General features: G+C 45.5%; 4 protein-coding genes across 6 annotated transcripts; 2 read left to right on the forward strand and 2 right to left on the reverse strand.

Moving 5' to 3' along the window:
- Nucleotides 1–198: 198 nt before the first annotated feature.
- On the reverse strand, nucleotides 199–8,678 carry LOC139622287 (uncharacterized). The gene is made up of 16 exons (XM_071479467.1): nucleotides 8,377–8,678; nucleotides 7,815–7,978; nucleotides 7,715–7,739; nucleotides 7,475–7,588; nucleotides 7,249–7,389; nucleotides 6,585–6,673; nucleotides 5,937–6,057; nucleotides 5,044–5,588; nucleotides 4,343–4,499; nucleotides 3,772–3,935; nucleotides 3,301–3,325; nucleotides 2,762–2,875; nucleotides 2,350–2,496; nucleotides 1,856–1,974; nucleotides 1,267–1,387; nucleotides 199–1,092 (listed from the first exon to the last, which is right to left on the reverse strand). The coding sequence occupies exons 1-16, from the start codon at nucleotides 8,462–8,464 to the stop codon at nucleotides 509–511; spliced, it is 2,718 nt and encodes a 905-aa protein (XP_071335568.1). The 5' UTR covers nucleotides 8,465–8,678; the 3' UTR covers nucleotides 199–508.
- A 344-nt stretch (nucleotides 8,679–9,022) lies between these two features.
- Nucleotides 9,023–12,908, reverse strand: LOC139622340 (uncharacterized). 2 transcript variants are annotated; one of them, XM_071479587.1, is made up of 9 exons: nucleotides 12,728–12,908; nucleotides 11,809–12,000; nucleotides 11,572–11,694; nucleotides 11,148–11,380; nucleotides 10,909–11,046; nucleotides 10,491–10,678; nucleotides 10,088–10,167; nucleotides 9,919–10,002; nucleotides 9,023–9,568 (listed from the first exon to the last, which is right to left on the reverse strand). In XM_071479587.1, exons 2-9 carry the CDS (start codon nucleotides 11,993–11,995, stop codon nucleotides 9,423–9,425), a joined length of 1,179 nt encoding a protein of 392 aa, XP_071335688.1. In that variant the 5' UTR covers nucleotides 11,996–12,000; nucleotides 12,728–12,908; the 3' UTR covers nucleotides 9,023–9,422. The 2 variants fall into 2 exon arrangements, with proteins under 2 accessions (XP_071335688.1, XP_071335686.1); XM_071479585.1 differs by having other exon boundaries at nucleotides 12,629–12,906.
- A 314-nt stretch (nucleotides 12,909–13,222) lies between these two features.
- Nucleotides 13,223–17,721, forward strand: setdb2 (SET domain bifurcated histone lysine methyltransferase 2). 2 transcript variants are annotated; one of them, XM_071479574.1, is made up of 12 exons: nucleotides 13,223–13,689; nucleotides 14,249–14,362; nucleotides 14,445–14,540; nucleotides 14,627–14,802; nucleotides 14,924–15,223; nucleotides 15,312–15,640; nucleotides 15,813–15,982; nucleotides 16,069–16,352; nucleotides 16,435–16,483; nucleotides 16,715–16,896; nucleotides 17,240–17,328; nucleotides 17,408–17,721. In XM_071479574.1, exons 1-12 carry the CDS (start codon nucleotides 13,659–13,661, stop codon nucleotides 17,586–17,588), a joined length of 2,001 nt encoding a protein of 666 aa, XP_071335675.1. In that variant the 5' UTR covers nucleotides 13,223–13,658; the 3' UTR covers nucleotides 17,589–17,721. The 2 variants fall into 2 exon arrangements, with proteins under 2 accessions (XP_071335675.1, XP_071335676.1); XM_071479575.1 differs by having other exon boundaries at nucleotides 16,069–16,322.
- A 238-nt stretch (nucleotides 17,722–17,959) lies between these two features.
- creg1 (cellular repressor of E1A-stimulated genes 1) lies at nucleotides 17,960–21,049 on the forward strand. Its single transcript, XM_071479595.1, has 4 exons — nucleotides 17,960–18,331; nucleotides 19,313–19,432; nucleotides 19,531–19,644; nucleotides 20,004–21,049. The coding sequence occupies exons 1-4, from the start codon at nucleotides 17,981–17,983 to the stop codon at nucleotides 20,088–20,090; spliced, it is 672 nt and encodes a 223-aa protein (XP_071335696.1). The 5' UTR covers nucleotides 17,960–17,980; the 3' UTR covers nucleotides 20,091–21,049.
- The last annotated feature ends 980 nt before the right edge of the window (nucleotides 21,050–22,029 follow it).

A 22,029-nucleotide genomic window follows, 5' to 3' on the forward strand; every position in this document is an offset into this window, starting at 1 on the left:
TGTGCTGGGGGTGGATTTCCCACAACCTGGCAACCCAAGAGCTGTTGTTCTTAAAAACTGATCTTTAAAGTATCAGGAAGTGATTAGAAAGTTATTGATTACAGCTCATAAAGTAGACCGTATGAACACACTGTGGACTGGAATGATGACATCATAACACACACAGACACACACAGATGACGACAGGTGGAGTCAGGCTGAAAGTTAATTTGAATTTATTACAGTGTTACACAGACTGAGCCTCATTGGTGGATGTTCCTCGTTAGATGACGCCGCAGTGGGAGAAATGATGTCATCATTAGTCGACAGAATCACAGTTTAAAGCTGAACCAGATGTTTCCTTCAGTCACTTTCTTCACGTGGAAAGTTTTTGCCTGAGAAATGACTAAAATGATTATTTGATTATCAACACTGTTTCCACGGCAGCTCTGAGGCACTGCTGGGTCAACAGGGGCCCCACAACAAGGCCCCCAGGAGCCTATTCTCCCAGCCACCCCCCTCCCACCCCTCAGGTTGTCAGGTTGTGTAGCGAGGCTTCGGTGATGTTTCCTGCCGTCGCTGTTCGGTTGTGAATCCACTCCAGGTAGTTGGACACCCGGGTGTAGATGCCGTAGTTGCCCGGTCGGGCGCAGCCCTTCCCCCAGCTGACGATCCCCAGCAGGAACGTCGTCTTCTTGTACTGCGTCACCAGGGGCCCGCCGCTGTCACCCTTACACGAGTCCTGGCGGCCCTCGATGTATCCCGCGCAGAACATGTTCTTGGTGAGCACCACGCCGCTCTCCTCTACGCACTGCTGCGTCCGGATCCGCGGCACCTTCAGGCGTCGCAGGATGTGCGAGGTTGGTCCGTTCTCGCCCCTCCTCCCCCAGCCGCTCACCGTGTGCAGGTTGATGGCCCAGAGGTCACGCTCGGCCAGCGGACGTGTCGGCAGGCAGGCTGGGACGGCATACCGCGTGTAGGTGATGGGTGACGCCAGGCGAAGGAGGGCGATGTCGTTGTCGGCGGTGCGGGTCACGTAGTTCTCGTGCATGATGATCTCAGCAACCTGGATGAGCTGCTCCGTGCCCTCATTCTCCTCCGTGTTGTGTTCACCTGACGGACACAGAGCAGGGTCAGAGTTTCAGACTCAGCTCACCTGGATTTCATTGATCGGGTCCCACACGACCTCCGTCTAAGCTCTGCTCAGAGGTCACACTTCAAACCCAGCAGCAGCTCTAAGACGGGAGGCGTCTCCTTTCTTTCACCACGTGTCGGAGAGATTCGTACCTGCGACCACCTTCAGGAACTGGGCGTCTGTGTTCTCCATGCAGTGAGAGGCTGTGAGGATCCACGTGGGTTTATAAATCACTCCTCCACAAAAACCTTTGCCTTTGTACATGAGCAAAACCTGAAAAACAAACAGCAGCATTTGTATTTAACCCGATGTGTCTGGGGAATGATGGAGGGCACATTGTCCTTCTCTTTCAGGATGTAGAAAAGGATGCACAACATCCATAAACATGGAGAACATGGTGGGAATCACAAGTTAAAGTGATCACACAGGTTTGTTATCAGCTTGATAAAATTTTAAGCCGATTAAGCTGATTTGATATTTTCACAGCTCACTCTGGCCTCACTGGAGAAAATGTCCAGTATTTAGCAATGTTTCCTGAGAGTCTTCATCAAAACAAAACCTGACAAATCTGTTTTCTTTGGAAACTTTCCACTGGAGTCTAGCTCTGTTTCAAAGGTCAGAGTCCAGTCAGGACTTCATGCTTCCTCCCTCTGACAACCAGATCTGTTGAGTTAAAGATGAGCTGTACAGAAACGACACAGGACAGACAGTAAATGAACTGTGCCTTTATCTTTAGCGTACCTGCCAGGGACATTCACCTTTGGGGCACTCTGTTCCTCCGACGATTCGAGCTCGAGAGTCGAGCTGCTGGGCTTTGTTTTCGTCCTGCAGGACGGGCACCATACCACACGCTATCGACCCTGAAACAGACAAACACAACACCACATTTTTAACGTTGACTTTGTCACAACAGCAGAATATGAAGCAGATTTGTCCCTGTACTCTGACAGGACACAAAGTGATGTAGTGGATTGGATCTGGATTTCAGTTCATCTACTGTAAAACTGTCTTTTCTGCACAGTTCAGTGAAGCAGAGAGTCCAAAGGTTCAGGTTCAGGGAGACCTGTCTGCAAAGGCATCCTCTAATTCTGACAAACACAAATAAAATCAAACGTAAGCTCATTTCGTCATTTAGTAAGTTTTTGTTTTTTCTGTAGATGATTGATATCAAGAATATATAGTAGCAGGTCTGCCTCCTGAAGCTTGTATCTATCACATCAGTGAATCAAACCCACCTATTGCAACGCAGCTCCGCTCATCAGCATCCAGGAAGTAGCCGTCTGCACACGAGCAGTTTACTCCTCGTGCGCCTCCGTCTTCATCACAGAAGTGTTCACAGCCTCCGTTCTCCAGCAGGCAGGTGTTGGGCACGGCCATGAACTCTGAAAACACCAGTATGTTCATGTCCAGTAACATTACTCAGCCTGTGTGAACAGTGTCTGAGCTGACTATGAATCAAACTCATTTAAACTGAGAGTCACTTTGCTGAGATCAACACATCGGACAGACGAGTAAACCTGTGAGTCGTCGGCATAGAGGTGAAATGATATTTGGAAATGATGGATGAGGATCTGAAAGCTGCTCCTGAGCAGGTAATGAGGGTAACAGGGGTAATAAGGGGTGGGAACGTTTGTGTAATTAGCTCACCCAGCTCACAGTTGAGGCCGCTGAACTGTGGTAGACAGAAGCAGGTGTAGGACGAGCCCTGGGTGGAGCAGCTGCCACCGTTCAGACAGGGGTTTGACTTGCAGCTGTCTGGGACTGAGACCAGGACACAGTGAATCTGAAGCTGCTCACATAGCACAGTGACGTGTCTCTGCAGGTCTGGGAAGCTCCTGAACGTCTCCTCTGTCGTTCCACTTAATGTTATTTAAACCTCGACTAAAATGATGAAGGTCATTAAAGTTATTTTTAATTGGTTAATCCATCCATACTGGTTATTCATGTCATGTGATTAATCAGGATACAATTAGTAATTATTGTTCAGTACAGCTGGGAAGTGTTGACAGAAACATCATATAAATACTACATTCATGCACTTGACCGTCCCTCATTGATATGACCATGAAACATGTTATATTTCACTCTATGTGATGTTAAAACCGTCTCAGTGAACCTGCAGAAACCTGGTTTAACAGCGGTGATTTAATGAGGCTCATGCAGCAGTTTGGAATTAATCATCTTACTGTTGTACGTCCTCCAGAACTCATCCTGCAGAAAGCAAAATGCCACAGATCATCCTCAGTGACGCCGTCGTTCATTCAATCAAAGAAAAAGGAAACAAACACAAAAAATTACGGACAGAAAATTTACAAATGAATATCATCGACTTTTCATCCTTTACGTGCCACAATGTGTTGGACAACATCTCCAGAACACTGTAATCTAAGTTTGTAGTTAAATCCAATCTTATCAAGGTGACAGCAGTTGTGTCAGGGGCCACATCCTACAGAGGACCTGATCTACGAAGGTGTGGCCCTTCACAGCTGCCATAGACCAAAGGCTGGACCGAAATGGGCCGATCTGGTCTTCGGAGGACTTTTACATTTTACATATAATCTGAGCTCTTCTGCTGATCTAGTCCAACATATAAAACATCTTAACCACAGAGTAGTGTGTGTTGTTTCTAACAGAGGTGTGTTTCTGTGGACTCGGACCGTGGTCTCGGTGTGTTCAAACACCTCCCGGGCCTCCTCGTACGAACACTTCTCCTCCAGACACTCCCTCTTCAGGTCTCCCATCTGCAGCTCCTCGAACCAGCCCGAGTTATACCTCCGAGTCCGGACCAGGACCCCATGGGCTCGATCTGGGTCCAGAAAGACTACCACACAGAGAGGACGTTTTTATAGAGACTCATGATTCCCAGAGGATGAATCTTTTCCTCTGGTCGAGGTTTGTGATCTCTGAACAACTGTCAGATAAACTGAGATGAAGGCAGGTTCAAACAACCCCCCACCCCCACCCCCACCCCCCCCCACCCCCCACACACACACACACACACACACACACACACTCATCAGTCACGATGTCAACACTGACCCATCATCACCGTCATTGTAACGTCCTTATGACCAACCATTCCCATCAGATGAACGCTAACATGCTACTAACATGAACTGCTAGATGTTAGCGTGTGAGCGTTGTTATTGTGAACATGTTAGCATGTCATTAGCATAGCTGCTAACATGGCGGTGGACTCTTCATGTTAATGAACAGAGGTGTCCTCACCTGAGGCCGGCTGGCAGCCGCAGACCAAGAAGACCGAGGTGAAGAAGACTCTCAGCCACATAGCTGCCTTCATCAGAGAGCTGAGTACTGTGCTGCTTCTCTGTGGACCCACAGGTCCAAAGTCTGCCCCCCCCACCTCCCTCCACCCCTCAGCTGATCACATGTTGCAGATGGACATACACCCCACTGTGTCCCTGCTTCAGTCTGACACTCAGTGAGTCGCTCAGTCCGTTTGTGACGTGTCCACAGTGTCACGGGTCAGAGAACAAGTCACAACTCAACTCAACATATTTCTGTATTTTCCTTTGTCGTGTTTAACTTGGACACAAAAAAATACCTAGTTCATTTACATGAGTTTGTCTCTGAACATAAACACAGAGTCAGTGTCAGTCTTCACTTTCTCTTTATTCCGACTAGATAATGTGTTTAACAGTAGCAGGACTCCACCTTTCACAGAGAGGAATAATCCCTTCACATCCTGTTTGTGAAGCCCACAACAATTAAACTGAGTCTTTCATTTGACAACACAAAAACATACAAATTAAACAGCATTAGTCTGGTAAATACAAACTAACATGTGTTCTTCATGTTTCACTACTGTTGGATAATGTAAAGAAAATAATCAGTCAGTTCATTAAAGCTGTTGTTTGCAGCTCTGATGATCCGTCACTGCACAGGTCTCCGTACTCGGAGCCGTCTCAGCCGGTGGACTTCATCTCCTCGATCCAGCCCAGGAAGTTGCTGACTTTGGTGTAGACGCCGTACAGGTTCTCATTGGCGCAGCCCTTCCCCCAGCTCACCACGCCCGTCAGGAACCAGGTTTTCTTGTAGCGTGTCACCAGAGGACCGCCGCTGTCGCCCTCGCAGGCGTCCTGACCGCCGGCCCTGTACCCGGCGCAGAGCATGTTCCTGGTTATGTTGAGATTGGTGTGTTGGCGACACTCCTGCAGAGGGACCCTCGGCAGCACTAGCCGCTGGAGGAATCTGGCGGGGGGACCGTGCTGCGCCAGGCGGCCCCAACCGGACACGGTGGAGTGGCGGACAGTCGCCAGTGTCCTGATGAAGGTGTTGTTCTGGGCGGGAAGGCAAATGGGCACCACATAGAGCCCCAGTTTGACCGGGCGGTAAAGCTTCAGCAGGGCCAGGTCGCTGTCGGAGCTGGACTGGTTGTAACCGGGGTGGATCACCACTTTGACCACCCGCCGCCTCTGCTCGCTCTTCTCCTCCTCCTTCCGGTCGTGTTCACCTGTACAGGGACAGCACTTCTTTTCATTCTCTTCATTTCATTAATAACAGAAGGAAAAATAATCACAAATTATGTCCATTTTTAAGAATTAATCATTCACCTAATCAGTCATTTACTCATTAATCCCATCGAATTCAGCTCACCTCAGTTTATGTGATATTTGAATGAAAAGCTGCCTGACGACAAACATCACTGTTAAAAACCAAGAGTTGCTGATACATAAATCAAACATACAGTATAAATATACTAAACACACGAATATACTAAATAAAAAAGTCCCAACTGGAGTCGAGTGAAAGTGTTTTATTCATTATAGAAACAGAAAAACAGGAAGAGAAATCCTCTTACCGACGACGACATGGAAGATGGCGACAGGTTTTCTCCAGACGCAGTGAGCTGCAGTTAAAATCCACTGATCTGACAGGACGATGGCTCCGCAGATATACTCATTATTTTCAGTCAGCAGAGCCTGAACACACACGCAGGGTCTTCATCACATACTGTGTCTTTAATCATCCTCAATTAATCTCCAGGGTGTAATCTGGGCGGCAGACGAGGACTGTGGCTCGCTGCAGATTCATCTTCAGTTTCAGAATCAACTCAAACGCAGAGGCTCAGTGTTCAAGGTCCGTTCACCAAAATCACAAAGTTTCACTTTAAAGCACCGAGGTTTTGAGATTTCTGCAAATATCTGGGATGAAAAGTTGGAGCTTGTTTTTACTGAAGTACGAGTAACTGGAACTGGAACATTAAAGGGCCTCGTTACTTTCTCTGATGTCAGTTTACTAATTTTGATTCGGCTGAGTTTTATTGTGGTGTTGCTGAGGTGGACTCTCTAAACCTGGGCACAAAAAACCCAACCATCTACATGAGGAGATGACTGGACCTGGGAGTGAGACTACAGATCTTCATGTCCTTTCCTTTAAATATTCTGGTGGGATATTTCCTACACCGGTTTGTAGGACTGGAATCAATGCTTACCTGCCAACAACTTACCTGCCATGGACAGTGTCCTTTGGGGCAGATTTTCCCGTTCACAACCCTGGGGCTAAAGTGGATCTGTGGTCTTCCACAGGGAACATCATCTGGACCAGGGAGACACATGTTTCTTCGATTATAGGGGTAGCAAATGTTTCGTATCAAAGTAGTTTTTGGGTTTGGTTGTTAAGTGGTTGCTGAGGAGTTAGTGTGGTATACAAGGTTTTCAGTCCAGTTTTGGTTACTGTCGTGTTCGCAGTGGTTTCTAGTACAGTTCCAAGTAGTTGCTATGTTGGCACTTTAGCTTTCCATGATGAGGTTCTGGTTGCTAGGGCATCATAATGTGGCTGCTATGTGATTGCTAACATCTTAACTGTAGTTTGTGGTGTATTGCTTGGTGATTGCATCTGTGATTATTTTTACTTTTTACTGTTTTCCTGTGTTTTGAAGACAAAACGATAAATCAGGATTATTCAGTCATGAAAAGAACTGGTGGTTGCAGCCTTACATGGCACCAAACAAAGCATGCTACGTGGTTGCTATGGTTTTGCAGGCAGTTTAGTAAGTGGTTGCTGGGTAATTAAAAGAAGGCGGTGACCATGGTATTCATGCTAGTGGTGTGGGTCTACAACATTGTTAGGATGACGATGAAACTGGAACACTGTGGTTTACATGCTCAGACCTTGAGGTAGGCAGGTGCTGTTGTCCTGGTCCAGACTGTATCCTGGAGCACAGAGACACATGTAGGAACGATCCGGAAACTCTCTGCAGAAATGTTCACATCCTCCGTTTCTGTAGCGACAGCCGTTGGAGGTCAGACGCACTGCAAAGAGGAAAACAGGCGAAAACCACAACTTAGTTGATCACAACAGAGACGCAGAGATGTTTCGGCCGTTCATGGTCTCTACCTTTGTCGCAGTTGCGTCCATGGAAACCAGGTGGACATTTGCAGACATAGGTGTCAATATGGCGAGTACAGGTGGCTCCATTCTTACAGGGAGACGAGAGGCAGTGGTCCACCGCTGTAAATGGGAAGTTGCAAAGACTTTTTAACACTTGCACAGACTGAAGATGATGTTTTTTTTCCTGAGCTTAAATGAATCTTATCAACCCTAAAGGTCGTCATCCTGCAGGTTGAATCCCAGTACCTGTGTACGTCCTCCAGAAGGCCTCCTGAAAAAAGGAGAACACACGTGTTAATGACAAGATAACGACTGTGAAGCGTGAAAGGGTTGAATCCTGACTGACCAGCTGTTGTGGTAGGGCGAAGATCTCCTTGGCCTCCTCGTAGGAACATTTCTCCTCCAGACACTCCCGCTCCAGATTACCTTGCTTCAACTCCTCCAACAGGAAGTTCGCCCGACGACTGCGCCGCAGGAAGACACTGGCCTCAGGTCTGCTCACAAACACACCTGTTTCATAGGAAAGTACAGGGTGGTCAGAATAAAGGTAGTTATAAACATCAGTTTGCGGCAAAATGAATGTGAGGAATATTTTGATTTATGTGAAAATAAAGCTAGCTAAAGGTCAGTTAGCAAATTCAGTAGTTTGTTAGCTTAGTTCAGCAGCTTATGGGACGATAAGTTGATCAGTTAATTTAAAAAACAGATTTGAACCATAAAAAAGAACAAGAAAAACACCCTTGTTATTTATGAGTTAGCTGATGTGACTTTAGCGTGCTAAGCAGAACGTTAGTCCTCACAGAACTTGACAGTGGAAAGAAGCGAACCACTGTGGACTCAGAAGGATGAAAGTCAAGAAAGAAGACGATGAGGAGGAGGATAAGATGAAGAAGAAACCGAGGACTGACCTCCAGGAAGCCCAGTGCATGCTGGGATAGAAACTATGAGGAGTCGTAGGATGAAGAGTCGCCTCGTTTCTCCGCTGACAGACGCCATGTTTGTTCTGAACTGATCAAAGGTCAGAGACACGGTGAAAACACAGAAGCCCTCTGACAACCACCAATCCACAGTTCAGACAGTGTGTGCTCTGAACCGTCGCCTGTTCAACCTGGTCTCTGCACGAGCCTCACGCCCAACAGCCGAGTCCCACAGTAACACGACTTCCTGCCAGGGCTGGATCAGGTTTGTTATTTCCCACATGAAACACCAGTGTTTGTCTTTGTCCTTTGTCACTGGATTGAAGTGGGCGGGAAAACCTGTTGTCAAATTCCTCCATGCACCAATCAGAACCAAGTCACAGTTCTATGTGAAAGTTTCACATTTAGTTAAAAAGCAGAGAATCCAAGAGCTGCAGCAAACACACATTAAAATGAGCCCGTTACAGTAACTGTGTCTGTTTGCTGCAGGGTTTGTATTTATGTCTTTTCACTTCAAAGATTTAATCAAATACAATACAATACACAGATAGATCAAAACTGCTGCTAACTGCTGATTTTGTAGAATATTATTAATGTAAAATTCAAGTGAAAAATGAGTGCAGATACAGTGAGACGCTTCAGATTCTGAACACAGATTTTATTTTTCATGAGCTGGTGCTGCTTCAAACTGGTGAAGTCATTAAAACAATAAGAGAAAAACTACAAACACATTTTATAGCTTAGATCATTATTTCAACCTTAACATCTTCATAATATCTGCAGGAAAGTTTGAAGTATTTCCACTGATAATCTGCTTTTTGATTCCATATGTGATCAAACAACAAAACAAAAATGTGACATTAAAACTGAAGTAATGAAAAAACAAACAAGGATTTATTCTTAAATAAAAAATAAAAATTAGAATCAAAAAATGTAATGTAATTATGGAGTTTGTAAACAGGAAGACAAACAGGTAGTGAACTTTTAAAGCTGCGGTGCTGGTTTTTTTTGTCAGTGCAGCCCCCCCCCCCCCGCTCTCACGCCATCTCCTTCAGGATGTCAGGGATGAAGTCCTGGGCGTCTCTCAGTTCCTCCTTCCACTCCTGTGGGATGGCGGCACCGATGTACGACCCTCCCGCCCCCAGCAGGGCTCCCAGCACCGTCCCACGGTTACAGTTCTCACCTGAGGGGGGGGGGGCACACACACACACACAGGTACAACACCGGAATGACAAATACAGCTGTAAAAGTACTTCCTGTTGTTACAGTGTCACAGTAAAAGTACTTCCTGTTGTTACAGTGTCACAGTAAAAGTACTTCCTGTTGTTAGTGTCACAGTAAAAGTACTTCCTGTTGTTAGTGTCACAGTAAAAGTACTTCCTGTGGTAGTGTTCTGCTGAAGTATCAGTATTAATGTGCTGATAATTAAATGTAAAATGAAACAAAGTCTCTTTTCATTCTCTGGTGTTTCTCTGACACTTTTGTTCTGATCTTGACTGAAAAGTGAACGTCCGACGCGTCTCGTGTACGAACCTCCACAGTTGGTGTTTGCCAGGATTCCTCCTCTGGGGTCGTCGTGAAACTCGTGAGCCAGGTAGAACATGCTGGACAGAGCTCCTGTTGGTTCACACAGGTCAGACTTTACACTTAGAATAAAGTCATTAAATCATGAAATAACTGCAGTGATCCCCTGGACTCAGACCTTTAGTGTAGCAGGCCAGACCGAGGTAGTTCACAGCGCTCTGATGGACCTTCAGTCTCTCCTCAGAGGACACAGGAAACCTACAACACACACAACACAAACCGTTTCTTGATACAAATATACAAGATTCAGGATCAGTCTCTCAGATATTCAAGGTCCTCGCATTATAATTAAAAGGAGGTTTCATTCCATTCCTTTTCTGAAAGGCTTTTAATGTGAAATGCATGAAGGAAGTGCCGTTTCACTGAGTTTAATAGAGATTGAGAAGAGTGAAGTAGACTCACTGACCTCAGATGTCTGGTCAGAGTCACAATCTTCACTTATTCCTCATTTCAATAACAAGTTGGACTGTGTTGTGCGTCACACCTGACCCCACACCTGGCTGGTTCTGGGACAGTCTCACCTGGCGGCCTTGCGGCTGTAGCTCTGGCAGGTGTCCCAGGCGTCCAGTCTCCTCAGAGCGTGTTCGGCCTGCTGACGGACGCTGGCCCCGCCCAGCACAGCGTGCAGCGCCCGGCTGTAGATCGACACGTACTCTGGCACTTTGGGGTGAGGATGGGTGAGTTTCACGAAGTCGACTGCTGCCGAGACCTGCGGACAGAGGCCGGAGGGAGAGACCTGAGACCTGAATCCTGAAGTTTCCAGACCCTGAATCTGAATCTTTCCTTCTCTGAACGTTTCTGTTCATGTTTCTCATGAGTTTTAGAGAATTAGCTTCATTTGACTGTCGATGGATGAACAGTGTGTTAAACCGCGTCTCTGTCCAACATCACAACCACACTGTGTTAAATCCAAACACACGCCTGCATCATGACACTCACAGCCTGCTCCTCATTGGCTGAGGCCGACAGCAGGATGAAGGGGAGGCTCATGGGAAGGCAGCCGATGGCGTCCAGCTGGCCATCAGGGAACGGGGAGCTCAGCTTGTGTTTGGAGCGTTTTTCTGCAAACGTCAGAACCTGGAGAACAAAGAGAACAGAGAGACCCAGAGGACACCGTGAACACAGAGGACATGTGGACGTTAAACCAGCTGGAATGTGACAGGGTGCGTTTGTTTCACCTGACTGGGCGAGGTTGGTTTGTGTTCCTGCCAGTCAGCGAAGAACGAGCGGTGGAAGGACTCGGCGTAGGTGTCGTTGTGGGTGCCGGGCGTGGTCAGGAAGTGGACGTAGTCTGACAGCACAGCGGCTCGAGCGTCCCGCTGAGAAACATCAGTGAAACCTCCGCCGACAAGCAAGCGAGCCGCTCGGAGGGAACAGAGGACGTTCAGGGTGTTATCACCGGCCTGAAGACCTGCAGACACACAGACAGACTTCAGCTCTACTGTCCTGAACATCAGCACAGATCGAAGAAGGTTCTCCAAACGATTATTTCTTCTTTGCTTTAATTTCAGAAACAATGAGACATTAAAACTGCACAATGGGGGAGAACTAAAACTACTTGATGTAGATTCAACATGGAGTAAAACTGGAAACCAGCAGCACCTTGGTGATAGTGGACCGAGCCTCTGGAGGACTTCCACAGGTTCAGTTTATGGTGGAGGATGACGTTACCAACCACATCTGCCCGCTTCGCTCCAGATGACCAGGCGGTCCGACCGCTACCAGCTGCAACACACAACCACACACAACAAACAGGAACTTTAACTCATTGTCCCAGCTTCTGGTTTTGTGATTTTCCAGGACTTTCCAGGACCCTACAGCTCCATTAAAGGGTGGTACCAGTGTTGGAGAGGGTGAGGATGCTGGACGGGTGTCTGTCTCTGGGCGGGTTGAATCCTGATATCCAGCCTCCAAAGTCCCTCCTGATGTCATGGATGTCGTAGTACCAGTGGACCGGCATGGACATGGAGTCAGCCGCACACATCCCCCACAAGGCCTCGCTCACCGACCGCCGCACCTGAGACATCTCACCTGGGGAGGGAAACGTGACAAACAACGGAAAAATAAAAACTTTCATCCTGAGTTGAAACGATTAGATAGTGATAGTTTATCGAGGCCTTCGCTCAGTAATTCACACACGTCTCACATTTTAATAGCTGCATATTTAATTACTGATTTTAACTGTTTTCTCCTCTAGTCACGATACTGTTCCCAAAGGTTTAATGATGACTGGGTAGTTTGTTTTGTTTCTTTATTGGTGAAATCTCATTTTATTATTATTTTATTGTGTATTTGAGGCCTTCATGACCGAGTTCTGTTCCTGTAATGTTGTGGCTCATTATGTTGCTATTCTGTTGTTAAACTCTTTATTGTAGTGTATTTATATACAAGGATGATACTTTTATCCTTCGTTCTTGCTATTTAATTCTGTAAAGCAAAGCTGCTGAATTTGATGAGATTCTTATATTATGAACATTCTGTACAACTACTCGATGGATCAGCTAGTCCTTGCACATCTGCCTCTACCTGTCGAGTGACTCAGCTCGATGGCAGAAGAGAAATGATAAAACATGAGCAGGTTCACAGTCTGGAGAAGCTGCACATGCAGCGGTCCATCAGAACTTCACGTTAAAATCCCGGTAAAAATCCGTCTCCTCACCTGTCGTAGGTCCAGTTGTTCTGCAGCAGCTCTGTTAATGATGGTTCATCTAAACTTGCATAAGTTCGTTATTACAAAACAGTCCAGGAAGTGACTGACCTCCAACTAACAACACGCAGACCTCCCGTTCAGACTGGTGGCAGCCGGAAAACGTTTCCTGACAGGCGACTGTTCCACATAATGTTCTATTTAGTACCTTACAAAGTGTGAAAGCTCCTAAAAAATGTTTATATTGACATTTCGTAACCGGTTAGGTAGTACGGTGGCCTATGTAGGTCATTTCAAAAAGTAAGGCAATCGTGTTTTGCCCTGAGCTGGGCCTTCCAGGCAAACCCGCTCGAGAAAACTTGTCTTATTTAAACTTTTCTGATTTAATCCTGAAACTATTCATTTATCTTTGAACAGAAAGACTGTGACTAACAGATACATGTTTCCTTCTCCTTTCCTTGACCGCTTTTTTTGCCTCATTACGTATTTATGTTGGTTTAGTTAATTTTGTTGATTTATAATGTTTTATGTATAAATGTTGTAATTTGTGAATGCCTCTCTGTCTCCACTGTTATTTTGGTTTTTGTTGGGGGGGGGGCTGGAAGACAAAAACAAGGCAAGAATTTCCAGAAGTCACACTACGGTGGCCGTTAGGGACCAAGTTATCGCGGAGCCATAAAGCAGTTCATCTACGAGTGTTGAAAGTCGATGGTCGTAAATAGTTTTAACTTGAAGTTGAATTTTCAATAAGTAGTTAAAAGTACTTTTAAATGATATTGCTGCATTTATGTTGCGCGAATTAGCGCTTAGCAACAGTGGTTAGCTTGAAGTCGTAAATGAGCTACGACATGGCTGAATGAATGAAAATTATATTCGATTTAGTCAAGATGTAGGTAAAGTTAAATCAAACGTGTTAATTTGTCTTTGATCAGATCGGTTGGTTCATTTGTTGAGCTGCTCGCGCCGTTAAATCGTTTGTGTTTATTTGAGTGGGCTAAGCTAGCTCAGTGCTAGCAGGCTAACGCTCCTGTCTCCCTTCGAAATGCAAGAAGCGTCAGATGCACAAGATGTTGGTAAGAAGAGATGTTTTGATCTAATGCCGGGGTTCACAAGACTGAGGAGGGTTTAACAATATCTGATTTAGTGATGTGGACTCGCTGTAACAAAGCAGCTAAAATGAACCGTGTCAAAGGCTTCAAAAACCTGACTGCTTGAATTAAGATAACACAGAGAGTTGAGTCACAGTGTCCTCATACTTTTGGCCATATAGTGCCTCTTATCTGCAGGTTATAACCAGGTTATAACACATTGATCCATCACCTCAGAGCAGCATGAGTTCACCCAGCTGATCCATTCAGATTGATGAGGCTGGAACTGAACTAAACATGAGGTCAGAGCTTCAATGCAGGACTGGAAGTTAGTTTTCCTTTGTACCGTCAGTAATAATAATAATTATTATTATTATTATCATTATAAGGCAAAATGAAAACAGAAACAGGCTGTTCCCTAGAGTAGAACTGATACTGATGCAATCAGTTAATCGACTGATCGTTGCTACTTTACAGATAAAGTAATCAGACAATAATCATTGTCCTTAGTAATAATGAGAACTTGACCTGCTGTGTTTTTCAGAACGGGCCAAGACGTTCTGGGCTGAGGAGGATGTGGATCAGGTTTTTAATGAGGTTTTTGAGTATCTGAATCACCTGAAGAGAGTCCTGAAGAAGAACACGGCAACAGACAAAGGTGGGACTTTTAATTTAACCTCTTCCTCCGTTGAATAAACAGGCTCTTATTGGTGTTTCCTGTTGTGCTGTTTGTTAATCAGAGCTGGTCCAGGCGTTGAAGGTGCTGGAGACTCTGGACTTGTCTGCTCCAGTCTTCAGTCAGGACTCCACCGTGGTCCAGGTGGTCATCGGTTCAGGTAAACAGACTTTTATACTGAAGGTCTGCTGTGACAGTGACGTCAGGATGTATTGACGTGCTTGTTTTTTGTGTTTTTCTGCACAGGTGAGCTGCTGCCGGCTGAGTTCTCCCACCTCAGCCCCTCCTCCTCCCCCTCTACCTCCCCCGTTCCTCCCTCTAATGGTCTGTCCAGCTCTGCAGTGCCCCCCCCAGGCAGAAAGGAGCTGCTGCCTCCTCTGGCCCCCGTCCACCTGCAGTACCGACTTCACCCCTGCTGCAAGGTAATGCTGTTCTCTTCACACGGTAAAAGAGAGTACCTGATTGGACTGATACTGTGCTGCTCACCTGTGACTCCGCCCTCTGAAAGCCTGATACAGTCAACATGAGACGTTCTCCCTCCAGGCCTGCCTCCCCAGTCTGTCCAGCATGTCCCACTCCATGCCTCTGTTCTGGGGGCAGAACCCTCTGAAGGTGCCACTGCTCTGTGGCTTTAAGAGGCTGAGCGCCATGCCGCTGACGTCACCAGGAGGGGCTGGGGCCTGGGACGGCGAAGGGTTGGAGCCTGTGGTCTCTGAGGAGGCGGAGGAAGAAGGTGTAGAGGACTGGGATGTCGTTTACAAAGTGCCATGTGGCCTGAGCCTCCGTAACCATGACGACGTGATGCGTTTCCTGGTGGCTACAGAGAGCTATGACGTCCTGCAGGTCAGCTGATTTATTACAACGCCTTCAGAGACTGTCAGGAAACTTTGACCAAACGATAAACATGAATGTGTTTTTCTTTTTCCTCCAGGTGGACTTCTTCACCTTTAACCCCTCTGTTCGGTTGGACCCCCCTGTGATGCCAGGCCCACGGTCTCCAGAGGTGGACCTGAGCCGAGGCTTGGAGCCTACGCCAGTGGAGCTTTGTGCCGTGGAGGGCGGTGCCCGGCCCGCTGACTTCCGCTACAGGAGGGACCGCTGGCCGCACGGCTGTTTCCTGAGCCGCGGCCCCACGCTGTTCGACACCTGCTGCGACTGCACCGACGGCTGCACCGACGCACAGAGCTGCGCCTGCATCGCAATGACCAGAGGAGGGCGCCACTACACCCATCACCGGCTGAATCAGCCTGTACCCTCAGGGTAGGACGGTTAAAGACGCAGCTCAGTGCCCGGAGCTGCAGCTGATGATTTTATGATCCGTTCATCTGTGAATGTTTAAAAACTCATTTAAAACACAATGATGAGCTGAACAAACAAACAGGTGGTGGAATCCTCTGATAAATAAATGTGTGTGTGTGTGTGTGTGTGTCAGGCTGTATGAGTGTGGTCCGTGGTGCGGCTGTGATCGGGCTCGTTGTCAGAACCGGCTTGTCCAGAGAGGGATCAGAGTCCGGCTCCAGGTTTTCCAGACAGAAGACCGGGGATGGGGTGTTCGTTGCCGTGACGACCTGGACCGTGGCACGTTTGTATGCATCTATGCAGGTGAGACGACGTCGACATTTAAAGATTCAAACCATCAAAACTGAACTTAAGGTTGTTTAAAAAAGTACTACATACGGTTTGTTTAGGTGTGATCCTGCACAGGGTCCAGAGTGCGGCCGAGCCCCCGCCCCCAAAGCTGACGAGGGCTGAGCTCCCGTCAGACGACGAGGTGGAGGTCGTCACCGAGTGGCTGGCCCCGCCGGTCCTCGAGGGGCGGCGCAAGCTGCTGGAGACTCCGCCACCCAGGTCCCCGCCCACCTCACCCCCCCTGCATGTCCCGGTGATCCAGAGACCCGCCGACAGCAACACCACAACCGCCACACCCCAGGACACAGACCAGGTTCAGATCAGACCAGAGGCTGCTGGTCTCGTGAGTCATTAATGAAAACGGGTGGATTCAGTTTCTCATGTGTTGAACTCAGAAACTACATCATCATGTTTTGTGTCGTCAGGGTCAGACGGTGTTGGTGGGAGGTCCTGAGCCGCCGTCGCCTTCAGCAGGTACAGACAAAACAGGAAGTCACTGAAATAGACCTCTACCCTCACCTGGAAAATTCTCATCAAGTCTGACTTTTTTTTAGACAAATGACAATTTGTTCTCATCATGTCACTTATTCTAACATCAGAGTTCTTTTGGACTTGATTCTTGTGAAATATTAACTTTTTTCTAGAGGATACAACATTACTAAATGTGGCAGAACAACACTGAAATGAATGGATACTGTCCGTCAGGTGACCAGTCTCAATCTCAGGAGAGAGTTGCCACAACAACAACCAATCCTGTGGCGGCGGCAGCGGTTCACGGCGAGATGGAGACGAAAGAAGAGAAGAAGAGTTTAAAGAGAGCAGCGATGATGGAGGACGTTTATTTGCTGGACGCCAGCAAGGAGGGAAACGTGAGCCGCTTCATCAACGTAAGACGACTGAAACCAAAAAGCTGAAACAGAACAGATAGAAAATAAAGAGAGAAGAGAGATTTGACCGTCACTCCTAGGAGATTTTAAGAATAAAGTTGTAACATTATTAGTTTAATATTGGTTTTACAATTTTAAAAAATCACAATTAATAAAAAAAGAAATAAGCAATTATTTTATCGTTTATTTTTAGAAATGTCAACTGAATTGTAGTAATGTCAAGTTTAATAATACACCTTCAAATTAAATTAAGGAGTAAGTCACTGATAAATTACAGCTTTAATGTGGAAGTTTGATGTTAAACGCTGTCTCCTTATTTTGACCCCACCTCTGTTGACTACAGCACAGCTGCAGGCCGAACCTGTTCATCCAGAACGTCTTCACCGACTCCCACGACCCCGGATTCCCCATCATCGCCTTCTTCACCAACAGGTGAGGAAGAGGAGGATCAGGTGTTTGTGGATTTTTTTTCATGGCTGTTAATGACTCTTTTGCCTGTTTCTCGGTGCAGGGTGGTGAAGGCCGGCACTGAGTTAACCTGGAACTACTCTGCCAACACACAAACTACCTCACTGCAGAAACAGGAAATGCCCTGTCTCTGTGGTAGCAACGGTTGTCAGGGTCAGTTCGCCATCGAAGAAAACCTGTGTGATGCATGCAATGTCAAAGGTCAAGGAACGATCAAGGCCTAGTGATCCCTCAAACCATGTTCAGACGCTCCAGCTGTCAAAACAACACAAGTATAATTTTTTTTTCTATTTTGCTGTATCACGGTTCTGTACACTTGTTTGTTTTTTTTAAATAAAAGAACTAGAATCAAAGAAATTAATTTAGGCTGTTTTATTTTGAAACGTTTGTGGTGTTTTATTTTATTCAATGTATTTTACCTTGGTTGAAACTGACTTTTTTATTTTGAAACCAGAGAAGTAGTAAAATGCTGATATAAATACTCTACACATTTTATTTGACTGCCCAGCATAGACATATTATGTGATCTTTTATTTTGAAATTTGATCCGGACGTTATAACCGTCAGTTTGGCTTTTATTCTGAAACTCCAGACCGGATCTCCGCATGTTGTTTATATGTCGATGCCCCGATCCGCTTCACCGACTGACCTCGGAACACTCCGTCCGACAATGAGCGCTGCTCTGCGGGCTGCGTGTGTGCTCCTCCTCGGCCTTCTCTGCGCCTCCGTCTCCCCGTCGTCCAACCTTCGGGTCCGGATCCCGCCTCACGACCAGGTAGCCCGGGTCGCCCGCTTCGTCGCCCACCTGTGCGACTGGGCCTCCATGGCCACCATCTCCACACACAAGCCGGTGGCGGGGCAGCCGTTCTCCAACGCGTTCTCCATCAGCGACGGGCCGCAGGGCTCCAGCTGCGGGGTGCCCTACATGTACCTGACCCGCATGGAGATCTCCGTGCAGGACCTGGAGGTAGGAGCCCTGGAGTGCATGTTGGTAGTTTTTAACAGCACCATAAAGTATCGTCAGTCTCAGTGTAAACTTAGTGACCTCTTATCTCTGTAATATCTCTGCAGACCGCTGTCATTATGTATCTGTATGGAGCTGTGATAAAGTTAAAACATCAGCCCGCAGGGTTCAAAACCACCAGGGAAGCTGTCAAATCCAAACCTAAGATTTCCTCTTTTCATTTCTGTATTCTCCATTCCATCTATAATACTGTTCTCTGCGGTATTAAACGATAAAGAAAAAGTGTATCTTGCAGTATTTGATGTTCTTAATAATCCTGCAATAACAGTAGATATTCTAATAGTGAATTTTTGTGTTTAATGTTGCTTTAGTTTAGTCTCCCTTTAATGTGTTTGGAGCTATTTATAATGAAAGAAATCCAATATGTTTAATCACTAATTTAGATGTTTAGAAGTTTTATTTGAGTTTCACATATAAAAAAAAGTTGACTTCTGCCAAACAACACAGTTGCACTGTTATGAAAATGATTTATGCAACAGCAGAGTTCTTATCATGATGCAGCACTTTTTACAGAGTGACTCAGCAGTTTTGGAGTTAAAGTCACATGGTCTCGTGGTCTCGTCTGTCACATGACAGCAGGAACATACAGAACATATGAGATGCATGAGCTTTATCAGTCTGTTAATGATTTAAAGTCCCTGAAAAGACAAAGTCATTGAAAAGTATGTAGTTGTAAAAGTTATGTCAAACTTCTGTGTCTTAAAGCGGAGGGGTCAAAGTTCAGAGTGATGCTTTCAGACGTGCTCTGGTCTCTGCTCAGTGTTTGAATGACGTGAGTTCAGGATGATCATCACTGAATCAGTCGTTTTATGAAATCCGACTCTTCACTGATGAAACCGGCCGTGTTTTTTCTTCTGTATACTCTGAACACAGAGTACCAGGGGTCGCAGCGCGGATCTGTAATCACACCTGTTCCTCCTGCAGGTGAACCCTGAGGCGTCTCTGTCCATGTCTCTGGCTCAGACTGATTACTGCAGACAGCAGGGCTTCGACCCTCAGAGTCCGCTCTGTGCCCACATCATCCTGTCTGGATCTGTGCTCGAGGTACAAACACACACACACACACACCTGTTACCACCTCTGTGTCCAGGTGGTGCAGTCTGGGCAGTCACATGACCCCCTCCTCTCCCCCCTGTGTCCAGGTGAACGGGACGGAGGCGGAGTTTGCAAAGAAAGCTCTGTTCAGTCGACACCCGGAGATGATCGACTGGCCGTCCGATCACAACTGGTTCTTCGCCAAGTTCAACATCACACAGGTACTACTACTACTACTACTACTACGATGACTACTGCTAGTACTACCACTGCCAGTACAACTATGGCTATGGCTACAAGTACTGCAGCTGCTACTGTACTGCTACTGTTACTACAAGTACTACTACTGCTTTCACTGCTATTGCAGTACTGCTGCAGTAATGTGGCCAAGTAGATCAGAAGCACATTCAACAAACTGAAGAACCCCAACCAACCAAACACCATGTATTTTTTTAAACATTTAATCAGATGTTAATTTTCAGTATCCAGCACTCTATCAGGTTCAAACATCATCACTGTTTTCAGCCAATCAGACGGCAGGAAGTCAAGTTAACATACCCATCCCTCCTCTGTGTTTCAGGTGTGGGTGTTGGATTATTTTGGTGGGGTGAAGACCGTCACTCCAGAGGAATATTTCCAGGCGTCACCGTACAGGAAGCACCACTGACTGTCAGAGCTGCTGGTCAAAGTTAGAAATGATAAATGAGTGATTATATATGTGTGCACAGGTGTGTGAAACACTGTCAGGTGTGTAAGATGACAGTTGCAGTGTTGGAGTGTGACCACTGAAGGGAGCCACGGTACAGATAATTGAACTCAAACAGAGGAGGAGACATTCAGAATGTAATTATATATTCAGTAACAGTCACACTAAAAACTAAACTATGCTGATTCACTTTTCACCTCCTCCTTTGTAAATGTGGAAATATCACAATGAAATGAAAGAAATGTACATCAGCACCTTTTCACACATTTACTGGAACAGGAAACACTTCAACTTCAACATATTTTTCTTTTTCTTTCTTTGAGTTTTTGAGTTTTGAGTCTCCGTGCAGCTCAACACACAAAACTCCATTCAGTAAAACAAAGATTTAAGGTGTGTGGTTTGACACTTTTTGTTCTTGTCTTTGCTGTGACAACAAACTGCACTTTATAACTTCACTACAGACAAACAGAGTAAAAATTAATCTTTTTAAGTATTATTAATAATATTAACAATTTGTCTCACCAGTAAAGACACTTAAAACAGTCAACAGCAATAATCATAATACGCAATAAAATAGAGGATTTTATTGGTGGAAAGTAATAATCATCTAAACTGGCTTCTTACTACAAGAAAAACCCAAACAATGAATATATTTATTTAGGATTAGAGTTATTACGTCTTCGTTATACTTTTAACAACTACATCTCCCATGAGTCTTTGCCATTGGCAGGCTGTTAGCTGACTGAGTTAATTTCAATAACTTTGATGCCTTAAACCTTTTTTTATTCTCAGAGATTTTCTGCTTCTTCAAATATTTGCCCTCATAATAACTTTAAGGCTTTGCTGTGGAATTGTTTTTTTTTTTCAATGAGATTATTAATGGATGATTTGTATAAATAAAGTTTTGTGTTACAAAAACAGATGGCCCTCCTCTGTGTTGTATTTTTCTACATATGTGGAAGTTTGTGGAGTTTTGCCCATGAATATGTATATATATATATATATATGTGTGTGTGTGTGTGTGTAACACATACTGTACAAGAAAAATGTTTAAAGACCAAACCTTCAGGAAAACAGAAGCATTTGTATTGTGTATATTTTCCAGGCTTGTGTGCAGTTTTTAAACACTCTGTGTTGTGTAACCTTTTGGTAGAGAAACAAGATAGCATGCTGTGTTGACAGGTACTTATTACAAAGAGATTTAGCTCATTTTATGACCCAACAAGAACAAGATTATGTTGGATTTGTGTGTTCGAGCCTCAGTGGTAAAATGTAAAAGTCTTAAAGAGAGACTCTGAACCTCTCTTCTGATTGGCTGACTGTCTTCTGAGTGATCCAATAAAAATATAGCATATTTCAGGTAAATAATCCTGCAATGTTGGATGGTGGGTCCAGGTGGGCAGGGCTTGGTGACTGCTTTGTTGTGACATCACAAAGTTCCAGAAGTCCTGATGGCTGGTTTTAAGGCTCAGTTTCTGAATACAGGCTGTGTGCATTTCTCTGTGGACTGAGGCTTTGATACTGTCATAGCATTAATACAGAACCTAGACCTTTCTTATACTACTAGATTAAGAGGAAGTTTTCAGGGGTCAAAAGAGCAGGAAAAAATGTCAAATTACTTCCTGCAGATGTTGAAATATTCAAAACTTTATTTAAAGTCGAGCCAGATTTTTTTGTGGCCCGAATCTAATCTTCATTTGAAAAAGGAAGTCTTATTTTAAAAGTGATAAAACTCTGTATAAACAACAAAACGAAGCACATTAACACAGTGATTAGTTCAAAGCTAAACCTCCTCCTCAGTTAAGATTTTTAAGATTTAGCAGCTGAAACATCAAAAAACAAATGAACAAACATGAAAACCTTAATTTCTTTTTCCATATGCACAAAGACTGTGTTCATG

The sequence above is a fragment of the Trachinotus anak genome, unplaced genomic scaffold, assembly GCF_046630095.1.
Source record: "Trachinotus anak isolate AG129_WGS33_773 ecotype Australia unplaced genomic scaffold, CSIRO_AGI_Tana_v1 ptg000006l, whole genome shotgun sequence".
Classification (NCBI taxonomy): domain Eukaryota; kingdom Metazoa; phylum Chordata; class Actinopteri; order Carangiformes; family Carangidae; genus Trachinotus; species Trachinotus anak.

What these genes read in the sequence shown, in the direction of transcription:
- LOC139622287 (XM_071479467.1), bottom strand. Translation starts at nt 8,464, where the DNA reads ATGGCGTCTGTCAGCGGAGAAACGAGGCGACTCTTCATCCTACGACTC. An exon ending in CGGCCTCAACTGTGAGCTGG is followed by an intron (nt 2,497 to 2,761) that starts GTGAGCTAATTA and finishes TGGTGTTTTCAG; the next exon opens with AGTTCATGGCCGTGCCCAAC. An exon ending in GCGGAGCTGCGTTGCAATAG is followed by an intron (nt 1,975 to 2,349) that starts GTGGGTTTGATT and finishes TGTCTGTTTCAG; the next exon opens with GGTCGATAGCGTGTGGTATG.
- LOC139622340 (XM_071479587.1), bottom strand. Translation starts at nt 11,995, where the DNA reads ATGTCTCAGGTGCGGCGGTCGGTGAGCGAGGCCTTGTGGGGGATGTGT. An exon ending in AACCAACCTCGCCCAGTCAG is followed by an intron (nt 11,047 to 11,147) that starts GTGAAACAAACG and finishes TTTGTTCTCCAG; the next exon opens with GTTCTGACGTTTGCAGAAAA. An exon ending in CAGCCAATGAGGAGCAGGCT is followed by an intron (nt 10,679 to 10,908) that starts GTGAGTGTCATG and finishes CTCTGTCCGCAG; the next exon opens with GTCTCGGCAGCAGTCGACTT.
- setdb2 (XM_071479574.1), top strand. Translation starts at nt 13,659, where the DNA reads ATGCAAGAAGCGTCAGATGCACAAGATGTTG. An exon ending in CCAGGTGGTCATCGGTTCAG is followed by an intron (nt 14,541 to 14,626) that starts GTAAACAGACTT and finishes TTTTCTGCACAG; the next exon opens with GTGAGCTGCTGCCGGCTGAG. An exon ending in GCCGCCGTCGCCTTCAGCAG is followed by an intron (nt 16,484 to 16,714) that starts GTACAGACAAAA and finishes ACTGTCCGTCAG; the next exon opens with GTGACCAGTCTCAATCTCAG.
- creg1 (XM_071479595.1), top strand. Translation starts at nt 17,981, where the DNA reads ATGTCGATGCCCCGATCCGCTTCACCGACTGACCTCGGAACACTCCGT. An exon ending in TGTCTGGATCTGTGCTCGAG is followed by an intron (nt 19,433 to 19,530) that starts GTACAAACACAC and finishes CCCTGTGTCCAG; the next exon opens with GTGAACGGGACGGAGGCGGA. An exon ending in CCAAGTTCAACATCACACAG is followed by an intron (nt 19,645 to 20,003) that starts GTACTACTACTA and finishes TCTGTGTTTCAG; the next exon opens with GTGTGGGTGTTGGATTATTT.